Source organism: Melopsittacus undulatus, chromosome 7 (genome assembly GCF_012275295.1).
Source record: "Melopsittacus undulatus isolate bMelUnd1 chromosome 7, bMelUnd1.mat.Z, whole genome shotgun sequence".
In the NCBI taxonomy this organism is placed as follows: Eukaryota; Metazoa; Chordata; class Aves; order Psittaciformes; family Psittaculidae; genus Melopsittacus; species Melopsittacus undulatus.
In genome coordinates this window covers 8,956,642-8,977,885 of record NC_047533.1, presented here as the reverse complement: position 1 = coordinate 8,977,885, position 21,244 = coordinate 8,956,642, and the positions used below count along the sequence as shown (strand labels likewise).

The 21,244-nt window shown below is 36.8% G+C and overlaps 1 protein-coding gene across 1 annotated transcript in view; it reads left to right on the top strand.

Annotated features, from left to right (window-relative positions):
• The first annotated feature begins 148 nt into the window (after positions 1 to 148).
• Positions 149 to 21,244, top strand: part of POLN (DNA polymerase nu) — a 94,156-nt gene continuing 73,060 nt past the window's right edge. The window contains 14 exon segments of the mRNA XM_005148533.3: positions 149 to 278; positions 3,438 to 3,499; positions 6,703 to 7,185; positions 7,607 to 7,797; positions 9,567 to 9,679; positions 10,550 to 10,707; positions 14,116 to 14,184; positions 14,717 to 14,777; positions 14,993 to 15,057; positions 15,834 to 15,917; positions 16,310 to 16,399; positions 18,525 to 18,581; positions 19,351 to 19,404; positions 19,647 to 19,712. Of these exon segments, the coding sequence (XP_005148590.2) occupies positions 149 to 278; positions 3,438 to 3,499; positions 6,703 to 7,185; positions 7,607 to 7,797; positions 9,567 to 9,679; positions 10,550 to 10,707; positions 14,116 to 14,184; positions 14,717 to 14,777; positions 14,993 to 15,057; positions 15,834 to 15,917; positions 16,310 to 16,399; positions 18,525 to 18,581; positions 19,351 to 19,404; positions 19,647 to 19,712 (1,683 nt within the window).

Here is a 21,244-nt window from a genome sequence, read left to right as displayed (position 1 = left end):
GAGATGTTCAGCCATTCATTCTCAATAGAAAGTTACATGTTCACTGTATTTTGTTTTTAATGTCAAAAGAATTGAAGTGTGGGTTGTTCTGTGGCTCTGATATAATGCATTATTTGCATATGTTTTCTGTTTAGGTTTAGTCTTAAAAATGGAACGGTACACATCATACATAGGATGTGAGATTTCTAAAGTGCCTTTATCTGATACCGCTCAGAGAATTATGGCAGCTTTGCAGTCTTTTCCTGTAGAAGCTCAGACTAGCAGAAAAAAGAACCAGAGTGAGTAAATCTCAGCTTATTTAAGCATTTCTGTTTTCAGTTGAAAAATTGAAACTTGAACAAATAAACCAGTATCAAATCTCTGGTCCCTGTTAAAAAGGAAGAGAAAGGTGAGACTTTAGATTTCCAGGGTTAGAAGAGGAGTTAAGCTGTAACTGTGACATTTGCTGGGTCTTTTCTGATTGAATAATACTATACGAGTGCAAAGAACTAGGATATTACCAGTATTCTCGACTTTGTTGTTTCTTCCTGTCCCAGCTAAGTGGTATAGAATTAGATGAGAATTTCAAACTGTCAACTAATACTGTAAATTCAATGTATACAGTAAATTGACTCTGATCTAGATATTTGAAGATCACTGGAGGTACTGAGAACTTGCCAGAAGGCCTGCAAACTCTCCAGACTCATGTTTGTCCTTTGAACACATGTTCATTAGCACCTCCCTCCTTGTGAAATTATAGGGTGAAGAGTGAATAGAAGTCCCAGAGGTAGAGTGAATTAGCGAATGTCAAGTGCCCCAGCAGATCTCTGGCTGTGGAGCAAATCTTAGTCAGAATGTTGTGGATACTGTGAAGGTTTTGCAAGATGGAATTTTTATTCTCAATTCTGTGCATTTCACAGAATGTAGCTCTGGAAAGAAGTAGATAGAATTTTGCTTAATTTCAGTGGTCTGTTTTACCCTGAGAACTAGATACTCTCATATCTGGTCAAGGCGATTTAGATCTAGCACTTGTTCTTGTGTACATGGTGTTTGTTGCAGCCTCTTGTTTATTAAATAACAGCGTGTGGTTCTTTCAGTGGCAAAGCATTGGATGAGTGGAGCCTGATGGTGTAGCACTGAAAAGGATAGTTCGTTGCTGTGTAAATCAGCGATACTTGAAATACAGAATGTGGGTTCATTTTAAAATGGTACATTTGGACCAAACCCCACATTATTTTAAGGAAAATCTGATCCTTCTTCTGCCTCAGTTTAATTACTGTTTCACTTCCTACCATGTCATTTTCCTTTCCTTAATTTTCTTGTGTGATGTTTTTTGTCATAGACCATAGGACTCTGCTGTGTGGTATCTCTGTCATGTGACCTTGGCCACCCTTGATCCATTCATGCCATGTCAAGCTGGAAAAAACACCATGAAAGTGTCTGGTATCTGTAGTCAAATGAGCTTGCTGTATTTGTAGTGCTGTGAAATCCTTACTGCCTAGGGAGTGTAAGAACAGGATAAGCATTTAGTGGTGGCACGTCACATGACTGGCTTTTCTTGCTCTCCTTTTCCATGTAGTGATTATGTTTGTTTCTAGTGCTTTAAGAGCAAACTCTATTTGAATTGTTTTAAGGGAATTGCTTATGTATATACATATCTATATATATATATATTTAGCTGGATCAACATGGATCTGGAGAGAAGAAAAGGTTTGCCTCCTTTAAAAGTAAAATAAAAATTAAAACACAGCTAAAGCCCTGTCATGTTAATTGGTCTGTTTCAAACATTGATACATCCTTACAGATTAAATTCTGCTTACAGGAAGGTCTCTCTTTGGAAGGTAAATGCTGGGTTCAATAGGGACAAATAATTGCAATGTTGAACTAGTGGGTGAAATTCTCTGGTTACCTAACAGTAGAGCTTGTAATGTTCCATGTATTGTCTAAGAGTTAGGAGGCAAGGATGGGTTTCTACTGCCATCTGGTGATACTTTTTCATAAACTAGCAATTTGAGGTTGCATAGCTCTTTGGATAACTGTCACACTGAATACCGAGTGCTGAAAGAGAGAAGTGTAGTCATCATCTTCTCTGGAGGGTGAATTTGTCAAGAAAAAACGTCTAACTATGAAACAATGAAAAGTATCGAATGTAAACTCAGTCACTGTCATTCTTTAATTATAATTTTATTGTTGTAGGAAGTCTTAAGAAAAACAAACCTAAAATGAAGCTACAATTACAGCCAGATTTACTATTGTTACAGCTCAGGTTAGAAGTCTGGCCTGGAGTTAAATAACTGATTATATACATAGATCAATATGAACCTTCATTTAATGCTATAGTAAGCTTAGTTTCTTATGGAGACTAAGCTAGTTAGTCTTTGAAAATGCTTTTTTGAGTGTTTTAAGTACATGGTCCTGATTTGCCTAGGTATCTTTAGTAAATAGAGATAGATCACCTTATGATCAGTTTGACATTGGTCATCACCACATTAGGTTCATAGCTGAAAAGAGCAGTGGAATTTGACTTGGTATGGACCAGTAGTTAGGAGGGGACAAAATGCATATTTTACCCATGAGGTGTCTTTGGGCTGGGCAGTAAAAGAATATGGAGATAAAGGAATTCCAGCTAACTGCAAAGTCTGGAGAGACCCCCAAATATTGCTGGCCTGTTGCTCTTTGTTTTATTCCAGTCTTCACTTACTTTTCTTGGGGCTGCTGGGTAGTGTGGAGGGCAGAAAAGAGAAGGCATGTCCTGACTCATTTAGCAAGGTGCAGAGCCCTCAGGTGCATTTGCAAAGCCACCTTTATGCTACAGCGTCTCTGCTTTCGGTGCTGTGTGGTAAAATGTCACTGGTGGCTTAGTGGTGGGCCAGGCTGGCAGCTGTACTGGGGCACAATTTGGCAGTTCTGAATTCTTGTTCTTGTCTGGTCCTATGATACTTTTTTACTACAAGGATGAGGAATGGGGAAAAAAAAATCATCCTTTGCAGATGAAGCGTGGTCAGTTCTCTGCAGGGTATGGTATGCTAAAGATGTATAAGCAAATAGTGTTTTGCCGAAGAAAATTACTGTGCCTAATTCCAGGAAAACAGTTAAACTGCTTGTGACCAAGATGGATCTGTTTTCTTTAAGGAAGGAAAGATGAGTATTTATGGTATTACCATAATGCCTTTTAATACTGTGGAAAATGTTTGTCTGCTTTATAGCAAATTTGAATTACTTTTTTCTTAGTGGGGGCAGAGCATGCTTTTGCATATACTTATTTAGGTACCTGCAGGGCCCTTTTAAGCATGAATGGTATTAATTTGAGGAAAATGGTTGTCATGGAAAATTTTATTGCAATTACTTTAGATTTGGTAACATTGTCAGTAATGTAACACTGTATGTGTATCCAGAGTTATATGTGCTGCTCTCAGATTCACCTGTATTGTAAAATGATTCCCATTCTTTTTTTAAAGGTATAGAGAAGACAAAGGACAATAAACTAGGTGATAAGGATACACATCTGAAAAATGAAAAGGCAAGCATTTTATAAGATTGAAGACCACTAAAATCAGTTTTTCTGCAGCAGGTTTGAAGTTGATATAATCTGAGACTTCCATAATAAGATTTAGCACAATATAATGTATGCACTCATAATTAACTTTCCCCTGCCTTATTTTGCACTTGGCATCTATTTATCTATGAGAGTCTTGTCCCTACTTCTGTTACCTTTTTTACAACAAGTTATTTTTGACAGATTGGTTAGAAATAAATGAGGTTGCCACGTTTCTGTAGTTCCGGGTTTAAAAAGGTTCTCGAACATCTGACACTGAGCAATCACTAACAAATAATCATAAAGTGAGCTGATTTTTATGAAAAATTAGTTTGTATTAGGAAGCTTAGTTTTTGATTTAATCATCTCTGAATTTGGTTTAATATACCTGTGAGTGAGAGCCAGTGTAGGAATGGGAATGGAGCCCCAATTCAGGCTGCAATTGCAAGATTCATTGAGTTTATCAATGAGGTGCAGATAGTGCAAGTGTACTGCTCCTGGCCCAGATGGTATTTTCATAGCCTTCCTTACTCTGAATGGTGCATGTTGCACATTCAAGTCCATTCAGGTTGCTCAAGATGCAGAAAACCACTTTGCTTTGTGGGATTGAGATGGTTTCCTACAAATTAAATTGGCTTGTAGGTAGACATGCAGGTGTGGATGAACATGGATAGTAATGGAAGCTCTTTTTCTGGGAATGGGGTGTTAATTTTGACTCACTGTATTTAATGAAATTTTCCTAGATCCACATAAACTGTGAAACTGCATCCCAGGAGTTGTTTTCTCTATTTCCAGCCATGTCGTTATTTCTAGTAGAAGATCAGTTCTTCCTAGAAGCTGCTGCTTCTCTCTGTGGTTAATTGTAGTTCCAACTGTATTATTCTGACTTGATAATTAAATTGCTATGTTCTTATTTTTGAACCTCTAAAAAAGAAACATTCCCAATTCTATAATTACTTGAGCATCTCATTTCAAATTCTGCTGTGTTAAACGATACAACTATTTGCAGTTTGCCTGGAGAATACAGCTGAGCGAATTAGTTGTCTTGCTATGCTCTTTAACATTTGGTCTTTCTGTGATACTGTTTCTCCACTTATGGCAGCTCCTTACAGTGTGCAGTTTTTGATTAACATCACCTAAATCCAAATAACTTGTCTTCAGAACAACCACTATTCATTTTGGTAATAGCAAAAGCCTTATTAGCTCCCCTTTTATATTTACTTGGAACCTGTTAATTGTATTTCTGCTGTAGAGTTAATCCTGTAAAGTATGATCTCAAGCATTATAAGTCTTTTTCATCTTTTGACTCTGTAGTTCTGAGGTTTGGGAATACAGGAACTGGGTTGAGGAATATTGCGAAACCAGAACACCCCCCCAGCAACTTACTGGATTTGTCATTCTGGTTTGCTCAGTCGATACAGATGGAGTAGAAATGGACAATACCCTTTGATCAGTGAAGATTGTCATTGTGGGGAATGGATGGGAGCCTTGCACAACAGTAACTTGTGGTTCCTTTGAAGTGAGAAGGCCCTGGAAGGGTAATGGCAGCAGAGGTACTGAAGGAGATTCTGCTCCAAGAGCAGAAAATACAGTCATTATTAGAGGCTTCAGTTACTTTTCAGTGGAGTGGGTGAATATTAAGCTTATGCATGATGCTGAGACTAAGGATTAGGAGACAACTACTTTGTGTAGCAGTTGGAGAACTCACAAGATAAATTGTGTTGTATTTGCTTCTGTGTGAAATCAGGTTCAAAATCTTTATGTTGAAAGATGCTCTGTCAGGGACTCTAATCTTTCTGAAGATTAAAAGATAAGTCATTATAGGAATGTGTAATTTCAAAAAATGAAGGAGGTTTTAAAAGAAAGTAAATGGAATTTCATCTCCAAAGCCAAAACATTTGTAAGTAGTATAGGGATTTATTCAGAACAGAATATTGGAGACTTAAATACTAAAATCTGTCCAGGAAAAAGGAAGTATGGCTAAATGACCATGTGAAGGAGACCACTAAAAACACCCTCATGCAAAATGCTGAACTTAGCGGTATTTATATTCTTTTATAGTTACCTCATTTGAGTAAGTTTAATGTAAATATAATAGTATAGTCCAAGTAAACTTTGAGAAGCAGCTTGCAAATGCATCCCTAACAATGCATCACCTTTCCAAATGCTCAGGAGTCAAAAGCTTGGCAGCTCCTGTAAGACCTGTTGATGACCAAGGCTTAAGAGGAGTATTGAGGGAAGATACAACTCTCTATATCTGTAAATAGTTAAACACAGATATACCTTGGGGGATCTTGGAAAGGTTGCCAGCTGCCATTCCAGAGTTCCTTGTTCATGAATTGAAGACAGAGGATCTATCTCAGCTGAAGAGTTTGTAAAAGAAATTAACAAAATAAACACTAAGATAATATTAGGACCAGTGACATAGTGAGGAAATTTCTGAAGGAAATCCAGGATGAAGAAGTAAAATCATAACATTAACATGCAACTACTTACTTAATGCTCTTTAATAGCATGCTGCTGTAAAGGCATCCAGGGGCTGTCTGAAGTCAGAAAGCTGTTCTGGGCATAGTGGGTTAAGTGGAATAGAATAAAATAATCATACTTGTCATAATACATCTTCAATGCAACTTTCATATGCATTTTATTTACATCTTAATCTTGTAAGTTGTTTGAGGAAACTGGTGGAGAACCAGTTGACTTGGTGTACTTGAATTTCCAAAGCAGCCATTATGATCCCTTGCCAAAACTCTTCAGTAACTGAAGCTGTCATGAAAAATGCTCTGAATATTGAGCTGAAGATAGAGATGAATGGTCTTTTCTCTCTTCAAAGGTTACCAGTAACCTGGTCACCACTAACCTAGTTACCATGGAGGGCTGGCTCCTGGACTAGATGCATCTTACAGTTGTTTATATGCCATTTTTAGTGTTGGACTAAGATTAAACCCCAAGCAAACAGTGGTGGGTTTGGATATAAGCAATATAAATCAATAAAATAATCTTACTGATAAATATGTGAATTTTGGTTTATGTGATGTGCTTTCCCTAAACTATTTTGTTATCAACATTTTTTTTTCAAGGAATATCACTTCCTTCAAAGCTCGTATAAATGAACTCACGTGAGTTTATTTGTATTTCTCCTAATAAGTAGAGTAATTGGTTCACTGAATAATTCCCAATTTTTCCAGGAGCTTCATGAGTCCACAATTGCCATATTAAAAACATCAGCCAGTCCTGAAATAAATAACACTGGTCAGGTAGTCAAGACATTACACACCAGTGAAATGCTTTGCTATCAAGATACCAAAAGAATGAGCTGTGATATAAACTTGCCAACATGGGGATATCAAGAAAGAAGTCTTGCAGTAAAAGCCAAAAACCAGAAGGAATGTGAAAAGATTGTAACTGCTCCCCTTAAAAGAAAGCAAGATGTGCCTTTATCTTGTTCAGAGAAAACAAGAAGATTATCTGTAAGAGCCTACACTTCCTCACATGAAAGAAGATATGACTGTACTTCCGGACAGTCAGAGTCTTCTGAAAATTGCCCTTTTGATGTCAGGAATCTAGGATGTGAAGAAAAAAGAGAATTGCTGACAACTGTAAACCAGGCGTCAGCTTTTGTAACTACTATGATATTCCAAGATGGTTCTTCACAGCTCAACTCGGAGCAGGTTAGTGAGAGATGTGTTTTGTTTAGAGTCAGGTTTGTAGAAACATTCAAACTTTGTGTGTGACTCCCATGTTCATAGGGAGCCTGAAACCTGGAGCAGTTCAAATACCAAATATTCAAATGAAAAATGAGGTAAACAAGTAAAATCTAAAAAAAAAAAAGGAATGAAGCTGCTCAGGCTAAGCAGGCATTTGTATACTTGAAGTGAGACTGGATTGGAGTATTTTTTCCTACTTTTTACTGTTTCCGTGACTGGCTTTTTATTTCAAGGCTGAAACACTTGCATGCTCTTCTACTGTGTCAGTGTTGGATGCAGTAACTCATGTACATAAATAGGTTTCGTATTGCAAAATTGTGATATTTTCTTTACAGACTTACATGAAATCTATCAGAGGAAACACTATTGTCATTGCCCTTAACAGGTCTTAACCTCATCAGTAAAAGGATTTGTTGTGTTAGTGAAGAAGCAGTCCGGTCAGCTTTGCCCTCCCAGTTACTCTCCAACTGACTGTACTCGGAATGCTGCTAATGAAAATGATAAATTAATTTATTTGCGACTTATATGGCCATCTCTTTGGCAACAAGCACAGCAGGCTCATGAGAGATTCACTTGGTGAGAATATGTAGGCAAAAAGTACTGTTTTGCTTTACATACACTTTTAACAACAGTTATGTAGGTTACATGGCACAGGCTTAATGAGTGTAGGGAGATCGAATTAGCTGAATGAGTCGTGTGGCAAGCTTGGGCTAATATAAACCAAATAAGAATAGACTATTCTTTTGGGCTCAGCATATTGCTAACTGCAGCGCTGCAGACCTAGGTTGGGATTCTGGTAGGAGCTCTTTATATTCATCAAGTAATCCTTTATGAACAGCTTATAGCTATGTGGCACCACAAAATATGTTTCGTACAGGTTTCTCTTTCTTGTAGCTTGTTTTTCATTTTCTGAACTGCATTTCTGACCTGGTACATTTCTGATGGACATTATTATAGTAAAAATCCTGTTTGAGCTCTGCTGGTATTTTAAGATTTTGAACACCATAGGCGTTTTCACTGGCTTTTGAGATCCCAAATGAAGTTTTCCTAATATTTGGTAATAATGTTACATCAGAATTGCAAGATGATTTTTTTTAAGTAAATGCTTTATGTAGCTGTGTGACAAACTTCCAGTTAATACAAGCAAAATCAATTTTTATTCTTGCTATTAACTTTGAAATAACATCCCATAAAGGGAGAAATGAGAACAGAATCCAATTCTTAGATATAATAGCCACACGTTAAAACTTCATTAGAATATGTTATGATTTTCAGTAATAACTGCTTTATTGTAAACTGCTGAATTGGGATTATTAACTTACAAAGTGTTCATTTTCAAGACATTGGACTCAATTATGAATTTCATCTCTGCCACTGCTCCACTGTGACTTGAACCAAATAATTTCCCTATACTTCTTTAGCTGTAATACTGGAATTATATGACAACTGGTTTAATAACTTGCTAATTTGAATAGAAGTTGTTCGAATGGAGAATAACGTATCAATAAAGCAGGTACATATGAAGAGTGAAAATTCAATAATAAGTTAGTAAGTGTATTAGCATTTAGATGAAACCCGTAGGTAATTATTAGTTGTTGGAATAGTGTGGTTATATAGTAGTGGCTGTACACTGTATTCAGTAATATCTTATGAGCTGCACAACTCCTGAGTGCCAAACACTTGGTACTGTGGTTTCATACCACCAAAGAAAAATGAGCTTGAAAGCTCCATAAAAAATTGATATTTTTCTATATTGCCCCCCAAACCTTATAAAAGTAACATAAATAATGAGTAAATCTATATACTGATATAACTGGTAAGATTGATTTAAAATATTGTGGGAACTATAGACATTTTCAAAAGGAATGGAAAAATGTGACATAGATGAAGTATTCTGGATTTAAATAGTATATGAACACTAGGTAATTATGGCAATTTATATTGTCTAATCATGATTTAAAGTAGTCTTTAAATCATGATTTTATACCACTAAATTAATTCAGAAGCCTCTGTGATTTTATTTGCATATATTAAAGTATTACAGGGACGCCAGTTGCTGTTTAGGATTAAGATTGCATTTAATGTTGAGTATCAAATAGGATTTGTTTTCTTTATGAATGCATGTTAAGGCATATCTGCTGTGGTGTTTGGTTTATTATAGAATGAAGTCTCAGTATTAATGAATTAAGAATTTAATATTCAAATGCAGTGTACTGTTCTTGGAGGAATAAAGAAATGTCTTGTGTTAACTGCTTAGTAATAGGTGCTAACTAAATGTATAAAGTAAATAGATTCACTAAATCTAGTAGTGATATAGTGTGCATTAATTGACTGCTTCTGTGCAGGCAGGTGTTGTTTCAAATGCTGAGTTGCAAAGTTCCAATTATTTGTTTCAATGCAAAAGATTTCCTGAGGACTTTACTTCAAGTTTATGGTAATGAAATTAGCTGGAAACAAGGTAACTACCTAATCTATGATCTAATCCTGTCATCTCTGTGCTTTTGATGTTTCTGTTAAAATCACCAGGTGTAGAAGTAACTAGATTAGTGGTTAAGTAATATATGGAAAAATAGTTTTAGTACGATGGAAAGGAGAAATCTTCTTGGGGGAGGTGGTGACCAGAGGCTTGGCATGTCAAGATGATGTATTTCTTCTCAGAGTAGGAATCAAATCATTGAATAATTTAAACATAGCTTCTAGTGGTAACAAAAGCTTTCAACACAGTCTTGACTAGAGCTGAAAAGGTCAAACTGCTTCATATTTCACGCTCCCTAGAAAAACTTTCTATGCTCAAGAGGAAAGGCTAAAATAAATTCCAAAGGTGTTCATAGTTGTCAGAATTGGGAATTACTAGAAGGGGTCCTTGTTTTTTTGACAGGAACAAATTAAGACTTTCTTGTATGGATTTAAAAGCAACTACAAACAGAAGATATAATGTTTATGTTTGCCTTCCCCTTCTCTCCCCTTCCCCCCCCCCCTTTAGAATCATAAAATCCAATAGGTTGAAAAGATCTTTAAGATCATCAAGTCCAACCTTTACCCCAGGACTGCCAAGGCCACTACTAAGCCATATCACTAAGGGCCTCATCTACGTGGTTTGTGAACACTTCTGGGGATGGCGATTCCACCACTGCCGTGGGCTATTCCTATGTAGTCATGATACTGATTGTTACAGGTGCAAATTCAGCGTTTTAACATTTTCATAGTGTAAATGCTTGTCTATTTATGATGGGTGTCTACAGGAAAGATGAGCAGCACTTTAGGGGTATTTCTCAGTGTGGGATGTAGCCAAAGTATTTTGATTGACAAAAATAACTTCTATTTGTAGTTGCTGATAGTGTCGTGTTAGACCCCAGGATTGCAGCGTGGCTGATAAACCCCAGCGACACAGTTCCCTCTTTTGAATGTTTAATCCAGAAGTATTTTGAAAATCCTTGTTCTACGGGAACAGTAAATGCAGATACAGGCACTTTGAGAAATGCATCAGTAAGTAGTTTGTTTTCAATTGCTTGTGGGTGGGTAAAAAGGGGAAGGAAATGATGAAAGAATTGCTTTTCTTACAAAATACTACAGAAAGAAAGTCACATAATGCTTTTCTTCTGATGGAAGAAAATTACTATATTAATACTACATGTTGGAAATTTAATTTCAAAGAAAGGGGAAAAGGGAAGGAGGGTTCACTTCATTCTGCCAAGATGGCATCATATTTTCCAGAACAGCTGTAAAATTCTCCTTCAAAACCTGAAAGTTCAGTACCAATGTGAATTAATGTGTGATCTCATCCTTTTGCTTTCCACCTCTCTGCAAACTGAATTCCAGCTTTCCTTTCCAAAATATCTAATGCCTTGTTCTGTAATCTCTGTGAACTTGTAGCCTGTATGTAGTTGCTTGTTATTAACAGTTTTGCTGAATTTCACACCTGGTAAAGGCACCACATCATAGGCTGAGGAACAGTAGGGAGCCAAATGTGAACCTTCAAGCATGTGTATGAGAAAACAGTGTATTTTTATTCTCAACAGGAGAGAACGTGTTTTTTGGAGGTTATTCTCAGCACTGTGAAGGTATCTCACTGTCCGTTGAAACTTATTTACTGAATAGTGTAAAATTTTTATGTTTGTATTTTGTATTTCATATCTACTCTGACCGCATTGGCCTTCAGATGTCACTTGAATGATAAAAATAGATTTGCAATACCTCAGTGGTGGTTTTCGAAACTGGTCACTTCAGGGGCCTTGCTTGTTCAGACTCGGGTATTGCAATGTGATCATAGGGCTTCTAGGTCACACATCCAGATATCAAGTGGGCTTACACCATGAACAGAGGTCAGTTGTATCGGCATATACCCATCAGTGTAGATATTTCTGAGAGACCAGAGCTATTTACTTTAAAACAATAGCCATAAACTGCAGTTGTTTAGAAGTTTATGGGCTAAGCTATTAGTGTAGGGAATGGATAGGCAAACTGGCAGAAGCTATGAATTTGTTGGTTATTTCTGTATGTGATGTCTGAGTGAGCATCCTTAATCTTGTCTCTTTCCTCAGTTTGACTCAGTCTCTTGTTCTTCATATATCACATCTATTCTTAGTTATAATTTCTCAACTTTGTCATGCTGATTCCCAGCTCTGAGTTAAATATTGAATTCTTATTTCCTTCCTATCCCACTTCAGGTCTAGTTTGTTTCCTTTCCCCAGCCATCTCCAGTGCCTTATGCTGACTTGTTCACCCAAGTCCCAGTTAATGCCACCCTCTAACATCCTTTGGTTATTCCCTCCCCAGTCCTTATGCAATTAATTTATTCCCTGGACTCTCCCACTTTCTGTTTGGCTTCTCTGTTTGCTCTGTGAGTCCCAGTTCTTCCATGAATGCTAACTCTGCCAGATTTTTCTCTTCAGCCTTCTTGCTCTGACTTTACTGGTAGGTTCCTAACAGTTGTTTTTACTCCAAGAGGGATCTGTGTCAGGTGATGTATCATGTCTTGTGCACCACTCTTTCAGTTAAGCTCCCTCTGTATTGTGCTAGTCCTGTCCTCCCGCATACTATTTGAAATGTCTGCTATTTTATCCTGTAGCCTACTACTCACCCACGCACCTCTGCAGCATAGAATATGTGCTACTTTCTGCTTGTCATTATATTTGCTGCTGTGCCAAAAGGCTCAGTTGAAGGAGTCATAGTCCATATACCTTGAAACTTTTGCTGAAACAGGTGCTAACTGTATCATACTGCTCTTGGCATTACTGCATTTGCTGATAAGGAATCTTGGTGTCACTGAAGCCTGTCATTGGTCTTACTTCCACCTCCAGAATGTGATCAAGCAAGCTATCTGTTGCTCAAACCATAATATTTCACAGGCAGCTCTTTTTTTCCGGAGCAATTGGGTATGGACAAGGTTTCTTGGAGACAGCTTGATGGCTTTGCACTGCAGTATAGGCCTGCTTATATTAATCTATCAGAAGTGGAGAGAAGTCCTGACTGGTAGGACAGGACTAGACTGCTATAAAACAAGGATGACCACAGGTGGATGTTGATATTTCATCTTTGGAGAGAGCTCTCTCCTAATCCTACCTTCAAGGGTCTACTTTTTCTCAGTCTTGCTGTGTTCAAGCCTGCTGTAGGCTGAAGGGAAGCCTGTACCAGTAAGTGTCCATATTATCTACTCACAAATGACCAACACAACCAGTGCTGAAGTTGTATAGACTAATAGCCCTTGAGTAAATGGGGAACCTGCGTGGACTGTCAGGGGAATTCATTACCCCTTTTTAACTCTTTCCTGCTGCTGGGGCTCTGCTGGGACATGCTTCCCTCTAACAGACATCTGTTTAGTTTTGTCTGCTGTTATCTTGAGTTATATGGTCATTACAAGATAAAATCAACTATGGTCCAGGCTTGAGCGCATTCTGAATGACTGCAACACTAGTGCCCCTTCGTTATGTGGTAGGAAAATGTCTGTAGCAAAGATTATTCCAGAACTTGGGTAATTCTCGTTTTAGCATGAAATATAAGTTCTTGTAACTTGTTGTTGTCTCCCACTCTTTAGTTACAACTGGCACTTCTAAAAATCAGTTGGACCAATATGATAGAGTTCCTGTGATGGCTCTTTCCCAGCTGTGTACTGGAGTGCACAGCTCTGTTACAGTAATGTGTCATAATTTGCTGTAAAATAAACTAATTTTCAGTCAGTTGTGGTTCTGTTGTGTTTGTGCAGCAGCAAGTAATTTGGATTCCTTCTGCATTCTGTTTGTTTCAAATAATGGATGAAGCATTGCTCTTGTCATTCTGCATCTGCTGTAATGCTTTGGTTCCAGACTTTTGTCTTCCAATAATGGGGCAGTTTTGCAAATACTAGGCCAAAATTGTGAGGTTTGTGTACGAGGCAGATTTTCACACTCTGTTTGGAGGATGGGTTATGTTTATCCCTTGATGTACAGCTGACTCTTGCACCAGAGGGTGTGGGGTCAAGTGTTTAGATGTACTGGTGTCTCAGTCCATGCCGACTTTCACTCCCTAGGAACACAACCACAAGGTTATGAGAGTCATCCTGAAGACAATGAGGGTTAAAACAAGATTTGCAAAGTTTTCCTCATTTAATAATAATAAAATTAATTTTCATTTCATAGCAATAGAATTCTGCCTTCAGTGTCAAAGGCAATGTAGCGACACTATTTCTCCATACACGGTCTGTGCCAAATGTAAATCAAGGAACAGGTAAAATCTTGAATATTCATGTTCTGTTCTACTCTGTTCATAAATTGTGTTTGTCAGAGGTCTAAGAACATTAATAAAATATTAAATATAAGAGGAAACATACAGAAAAATATATGGTTTAATCACGTTCAAAATTGATAGTATTCTAAATATTTATGTTAGCATTAAAACTGTTGATTTATTTTCTATCAGTATCAAAACTTAGGTGTGAACTTGCAGAAGCTTTATAATGTAATGATGGACCTTGCTCGTGACTTACAGGTAAGATATAAAAAGTAGTTATTCAGGTATAACTTCAGAGGCACTGTCATGAAGTAAGGAGAGTTAGTGATGTGCTTCTCATTCAAATCAGAATGAATGAATTCCATGTACTAGAATTATGTAGGAGCTTTCAATCCTTATTGGTTTACACTGCTGCTCAACATTAAAAATAAAGTTTCCCATCAATTCTGCTATCTTTTCCAGAAGGAGGAAATGGTTAAGTCTCAAGGTTAATCCCAGAAGAAAATTTTCCTCTTATTATTATTTTTTTCTTATTACTGTTCCTGTACAAAATGATTACTACTACAAAATGTAGTGCTGCTAAACTGAAGTGATAATGGGCTATAGTATTTAGACTTTAATTCATACTAAGTAGTATTTAATTGCATAAATAGTTTTGCCATATAAAAAGGGATTATACAGAAAGTGAAATACTGCTTACTGGAAAATAGAGCCACATAATGACACTACTATACATTTTAAGATTAAAATTGGCTGTTACTGAAGATTTTTTTTGTATCTTGCTTTACAGGTTCAAGGTTTGTGGCAATTATTTTGCACATTAGAGCTTCCACTTCTCAAAATTCTGGCAGGTATGAAAGTTCAATTCAAAATAGGAATCTCCACTATTTTCACACAGCTGCTGACTGTGCTCAAGTAGGATGTTATACCTCAGGGTACTAAACAGTATGTCAGCCTCATGGCACCTGTGTGTGTTTGACTTCCCATTTTACAGTCTAAGAAGCATGTAAAATTAAAATTGTCAATTGTAAATGTTCTGAGTATATATATATAATTGTATTTACAGTGATGGAAACACACAAAATACACGTGAACAAGCATGAACTGAAAAAAACATCAGAGATTCTGGGGGTAAGTTTTGCCTTTATTTTTTCATTTAGAAATGGTATAGCATCATCTTGCTGCTTTTACTGAAGAGAACTGATTAAAAAGAGGAAGAGTCTGTTTTGTCACATTTTATATAGCAGTTTAGGGTTTCTAGTATTTTTATTATACTCTTATTATTGTAAGTATAGCTAATTATATTTGCACTTTAGGATAATTCCAAGAGATATTTGCTTCATTAGCCTTGCCCCAGAACTGAGATTGCTTTGCAAAATGAACCTTTTGGGTTATGTGTTGTAGAGTAAAAATTGTAATGACTTTTTCTGAGCCCATAGTTTTCAGTAAATATCTTCTTCAGAAGTAATAGATATTTCCATCTTTGTAAATAAAGCACTCTTTGAAGCTTAGGTGTTCTGAGAGATCTAAGTTTGCCATTTCCCCATTGCTTAAGAATAGCTACAAGAGAATCCTATTTTGTAGCATAAAATCTGACTAAATCATAGTGGTTTTACAGGTTATTAATTTACCAGAATAATTCCCATAGCTCTGTTTCTCAGAGATCACTATAGTCTTTGTTTTCCCACAAGTTTTGGTACTTTTTACTATGATAAATCCCCTTCCCAGATCATGAAGACATACAGATTAAAGAGGGTTTAAGAAATCAAACCAAATGTTGATAACCAGCAATGATTACACATTACCAAGTGCTCTGTTTGTACATAGAAGTCTGGTCTACTCAACCTAGGAAGTAGCAGAAGAAAGTAAGAATGCAAACAGAATAATTCTGATGTGCTAATTTGTAGTTGCGACTCAAAGAACTTGAACAGGAAGCTCATCAAGTTGCTGGAGAGCGATTCCTTGTGACCAGCAGTAGTCAGCTCAGAGAGGTAGTATTTATACTGCTGTTATTTTGTGGCTTGTAAATGCAGAAGTATTATAAAGCATCTAAAATTGTCCTCACAACTTCAGAATTCTTTGATATTAATTATGATTTTCTGATTTTAATGGATGGTATCAGCTTGTCATAAATCTGTCAGTGTTGGATAACCTGTATTTACATCAATTATGTGAGTGAATTTAGTAAATATGCTACTTTTTCGTAGCTCAAAAATAAACGTTTGGGTTTTTTCAATTCTGTGACAGCTCTTGTTGCTACAGTATGCTTTCTTTTTCTTGAAAACTGTTTTTGAGGCTTAAACTCAGTAATCAAATAATTTTCCTTTCTGTTTCAGCACTTGAAATACTGAACCATTTCTCTTCTGTGTTTTTCTCACTGTAGGTACTATTTGAAAAGTTAAAACTGCATACACTATGTGAGAAACTTCACAGAACTGAAATACAACAACTTGTGTCCACCTCGGAAGTTGTGGTGAGATGGGGAGGGATTTTAAAACCACCTGCATGATTTAGCAAAACTTCTAAGTTCTATTCCAGTGAAAATATCATTTGTCTGAGATTTTCCTAGCAGTCTTGATTTATTTTTGTACTGTACTAATCACACAATCATGCTTTATTTACTCATGCCAGAAATGGAAGTTGCATTATATTGTGGGGAAAACCAAACTAGCTACTGATGTTAAACGTTAGCTATAAACTGGAGTTAGAAACTTTAGTATCATCATGACCATCTTCCTCACAGGAGGGAGGCTTTGTGGCTGGCCAGGTTTTCGTAGCTTGGTATAACTGACTGGTTGGGTGAAAAAGACTACTGGTGAAAGAAAAGAACATTAATGTAAAATCTGCTGGTGACAGAACTACCAACACAGGCTTCCTCTTTGCTGTCAGGAGATTTGGTCTAAAACTATGTTGTCACCTTTTTATGGAGCCTTATCTCACTTGTTCATGTTAGGTAAAGAGCTCTGTAGGAAATTAGTTGATACCTGTGGTTTGAATCTAGAGTTGTCACCTTCTTTGTATGGTCCAGTGTTATTGTTATCTGCATAAATCTTCCTCAAGCTTTGTTGCTTGTCTTCAGGAAGAATAGTTGCATTTGGAGTTGAATGTGCAGGGAATTGATAGAATCTTGCTCCCTTCAAGCAATAATGACGAAACAGTTTAGATATTTTGATACGCCTGTGCAAGAGATTCAGTGCAATAAATTGCCCACAGGAAGCTTTTCCTGTTCTGTTAGTGCTGGAGCAGACAATGGTCAGCAATGCAGATATTCATCTGTGATTCCACACAAGTGCACAAACCTGGCAAAAACATTTGTCTAAAAATTAAGTCAAGCCCAAACTGTAGACTTCTTGGTAACTTGAGGCAAGCGGAGCCTTTATGCAGCTGTACCTGTTTCTGATTTGGTGCTGCAGTTGTATTGTTCTAGTTTACATGGGAGTCAAATAAAAGTAGTCAACTCATTGCTGAGAATGAAGACCTCTGGAGAAGGTAGAAAGGTAGTATTCCTGTGTGTGAAAGAAAAAATTCAACTTTTGGGCCAAGTGTGTGAACTACCATATATGGTCTCTGAGGTAATGTCAATAGTATAACTGTAAAAACCACATGCTGCTCAAGGAGAAGGAGGTTTCATAGATCAAATGTGATTTTGGAGGGTGACAGAGAGCCTTGGGAGGTGAGGTGGGAGGGATCAATGAAATACAATGCATGTCATACTTTTCTGGGAATATAAATGTGATGCAGTTATCAAAGCAAGGCTTTTATCTAGCTCAGTACTCTTTCCAACAACTGCTAGGACTGGGTTATTCAGATAAAGATAGGCTGAAACCTTCTAATAGATAAATCCTAGTGAATGAATACGTTGTCTCTTCCTGGGAGCAAGGAAAAAAATTGCCTTTAAATCTCCATTCTGGTATGGTTCCGTTTATTTTTCACCCTGAACTGTTGTAGTTAAAGATATTTTTGTTGTACTTATAAATATGCAGTCTCTATTTTAATATTTACTTTCTTTTTGTTTTCAGAATTCTGTATCATTTTACAATCAAAGTAATGTCAGAAATATGCTTCATCTCATTGCTTTTGGATTTGACAATTTCAGTTTTTCTTAAAGTTCTTCTGGAACTTATATTAGGGGATGAAAAAGAGAAGTTCTGTTGGATTTTGTGTGTGTGTAAATATGTATGTGTCTATATATGTATTATTTTGTGTACTTTTATTGTATCCTCTCTTGCATTGATGTTGTCTAGCACAAAAAATAAACCAAGGACCATAAAGAACACCCCACCTCACCCCCATCAATGCTCCAGTGTTTTCAAATATGTTGTGGAGAAGTTTTTGTCTGTATGTCTTTTTGTCTCTGTCTGGGACACAAAGGTGAATGGAATGGGAACAAGTAAGCTCCAGCCCTCCTGCTGATGGCAGGGGAGAATGGAGGCTTCCTGGGCCTGGACTGAGATTGCTTGAAAGACATTATTCTTTAGCCAGTATTTATTTCAGCTTGGCGAGAATATTTCTTCCTCCAAAACTTATTTTGTTAAGATTGTTAAATAACATAACTTCACAGAAAAGTATGCTAGTAATTTACATGCTTTATTTTGCAGCTAAAGCAGTTGCAAGATCTTCATCCTTTGCCTAAGATAATTCTAGAATACCGCTAGGTGAGCTGATATTTGTCACATAATTTAGTTGCACTGAGGCAAAATTAGCAAAAAAGAGAACATATTCATGGCTAAATACATAAAAAAAATGGCTCTAATGTAAGTTCAGTCAAATATTCATTTAAATTTTGAATTTGTAGGTATTCTTTAGAGTTTTTAAATTTAATGATTATATTTCTGGCAGCAAACCACTGCTGCAAAAACAATCACAAAACTTCACTGCTAAATTTGTGTAGTGCTAGAAAAGTCATTCTTAGTGCAAAACATTTACTTTTTGAGTTCTGAGGAAATCCTCCACTAAAAGTGAAGGAGAAAACTAGTTATGGGGGGTATTTTCAGTAAGAATTCAAGGTCACCTGATTAGTCTGCTCTCACACTTCATGTTTGGCTTTTCAGTAGGTATGTTTCTAAGAATAAAAACCAAAACCCCAAAAAGGTGTGGGTGGTACTTTTGTGTGTATGTGTGCCCTTTTTTGTGTAGTTTATTGACCTGGGAATATAAGATGTAAAGTAATAAATTCCAGCAATTCATTTAATATTGCAAAAACCTGGCTTTAAGGTATAACCTTAAGGTAAGGCACTTACCTAAGTTACGCTGATAGGTCAAGCTATTAGTGAGAATACATCGATTATTAACTAAGATAAAACTATCATTTTACAAAAGTCTACTGAACAAGTTAATATGCATTTGGAAATTAAGATCTTAAACTTGAAAAATCTCTTATTTCTATAAATTAGCATTTGTCTGAACTTTTGTGTAATAATTTAGGTTCATAAGATGAAATCAGCATATGTGGATGGACTCCAAACGTGCATGAGAAAGGTAGAAACAGAAAACAGTAGCCTGTAAAATATGGTATTTCAAATAAATCGTAAAAGGATGTGAAATGATTGCTGTGGTTACAGTTTAAGAACTTTTAAATACAGAAAATTATGAATATTTCTTTATGATTTATTTATTCCTGATTGCAGTGAGTTTGTATTACTGATGCTTATATTAAATACGATTTAGATGTATGTCTTCACCCTTTTATTTTGGGGGATTTTTACTTTACTTGACTACAGGGATTTATTTCCTCTACATGGAATCAGACAGGAACTGCGACTGGCAGACTTTCATCCAAACATCCAGTAAGTGAGCCCATTAGAAGATTTACATTTTAATTAGAATTAAAAACTATTTATATAAAATACATAATATTTTTTGCACATCAAATTTTCATTTTCATCTTAGTCTAGCAGTTGCTCTATCGTATGCAAATAGTGGACAGGAAAAGCTTATTAAATAGATGTTTTACTCTAGAACATTTATTCTTACAAGTATTTTCTTTTACCTGTGGATCAGAATTTAATACTATTTCTTGAGGTAGAGGGGTAGAATTGTGAGCTGTACGTGCGACTTCCAGATGTTCTCTGAATCCTTCTCTCTAACCTGGTGTTCATGAGCCATTCCTTGTAAAGGATCAGTGAGCTTTTGAAGGTACCCTGGGGACTGCAGAAGAAGGGGAAAGAGGCCTTTTCTTCTGGAATTTGGCTTCAGGCCTCCTAGCAGTGAAGGGCTGAGCTGGCTATGCTGTTGCTGTGGAAGTCTTGGAGATGCTTATACAGCTGTGACACATGGGCTTTTTGTGCTTCCTCTCCTGTCATTGGCTATAATGGTCTCCAAGAACATACTTGTGGCTGGAATGTGTTTTAATTTACTTATCTGCACTGCTAAAGTCTTAGGTGAGTTTTTGTTTTGCCAAAGTGGCCTTTTTTTAAGGGCACATTTGAATATATTTTATTATATCATTTTATTTGGATTTAGGAAACACACTGACCTTTAACTATAGGGACTGGTGGGGTCTTTTGTGTTCCACTTCTATCATAGTCATAGTTGCATGGATGAGTGTGCAGGGGCTGGTGTGGGAGGAGACAGGGTTGCAGATGCTTCAGAAGCTCGAGTCAAGGCATTAGGTGGGGGAATAGCAGTAAAAAAGTAGTGTCTGGTTTAATCGTGGCCTATCTTAGCAAAGACTTAACTCTGGCCCTGTGGGAGGGGAGGAATAGATGCAAAAGTGGGACTTGGCTCATGAAGGCTGGAAGGAATCCACAAAACTGTTGTCCTTTTACTTGTGCCCAAAAGTATTGTCAGTTCTTAGCCATGCAGGTTTGAGTACTACTTATCTGTCTCTGCAGGTACTAGCCGTGAGCTTAATGGGTACAAATGGCATTAGAATCTTTCTGCAGTACTGGGAGAAAGGCCGAATTCTTCCACAGCTCTGTCTGGAAGTAGAGATGTTGGATATAATGCTTATGTTGTGACCATTTTGCATGGGTGGGTTCATGTGGCTTCAAGTGAGTCCTGGCCACTATGGTGATGTTTGGTGTTGCAGGAGAAACCTGTCCTGAGAGGTTCTCATCCTCACAATACCGGTAATTTCCTTAGCTCCCTTATCTATCTTCACAGTTCAGGTTTCATTTATATCTTTCTACTCTCATAGTACCTGTTTCCATACAATTTTTCATCAAACAAAGAGATAGCAAAACATCCAATTTATAGAAAGTGGTATTTTGTGCTTTTTTGCTGAGTAAAAACAGTGTCTAGGATTCTGAGTTAACAAAGGAATACTGTGTTACTGCTGTTCCTGCTTCTCATGTGCCCAGATGGGGGGAAATGATGG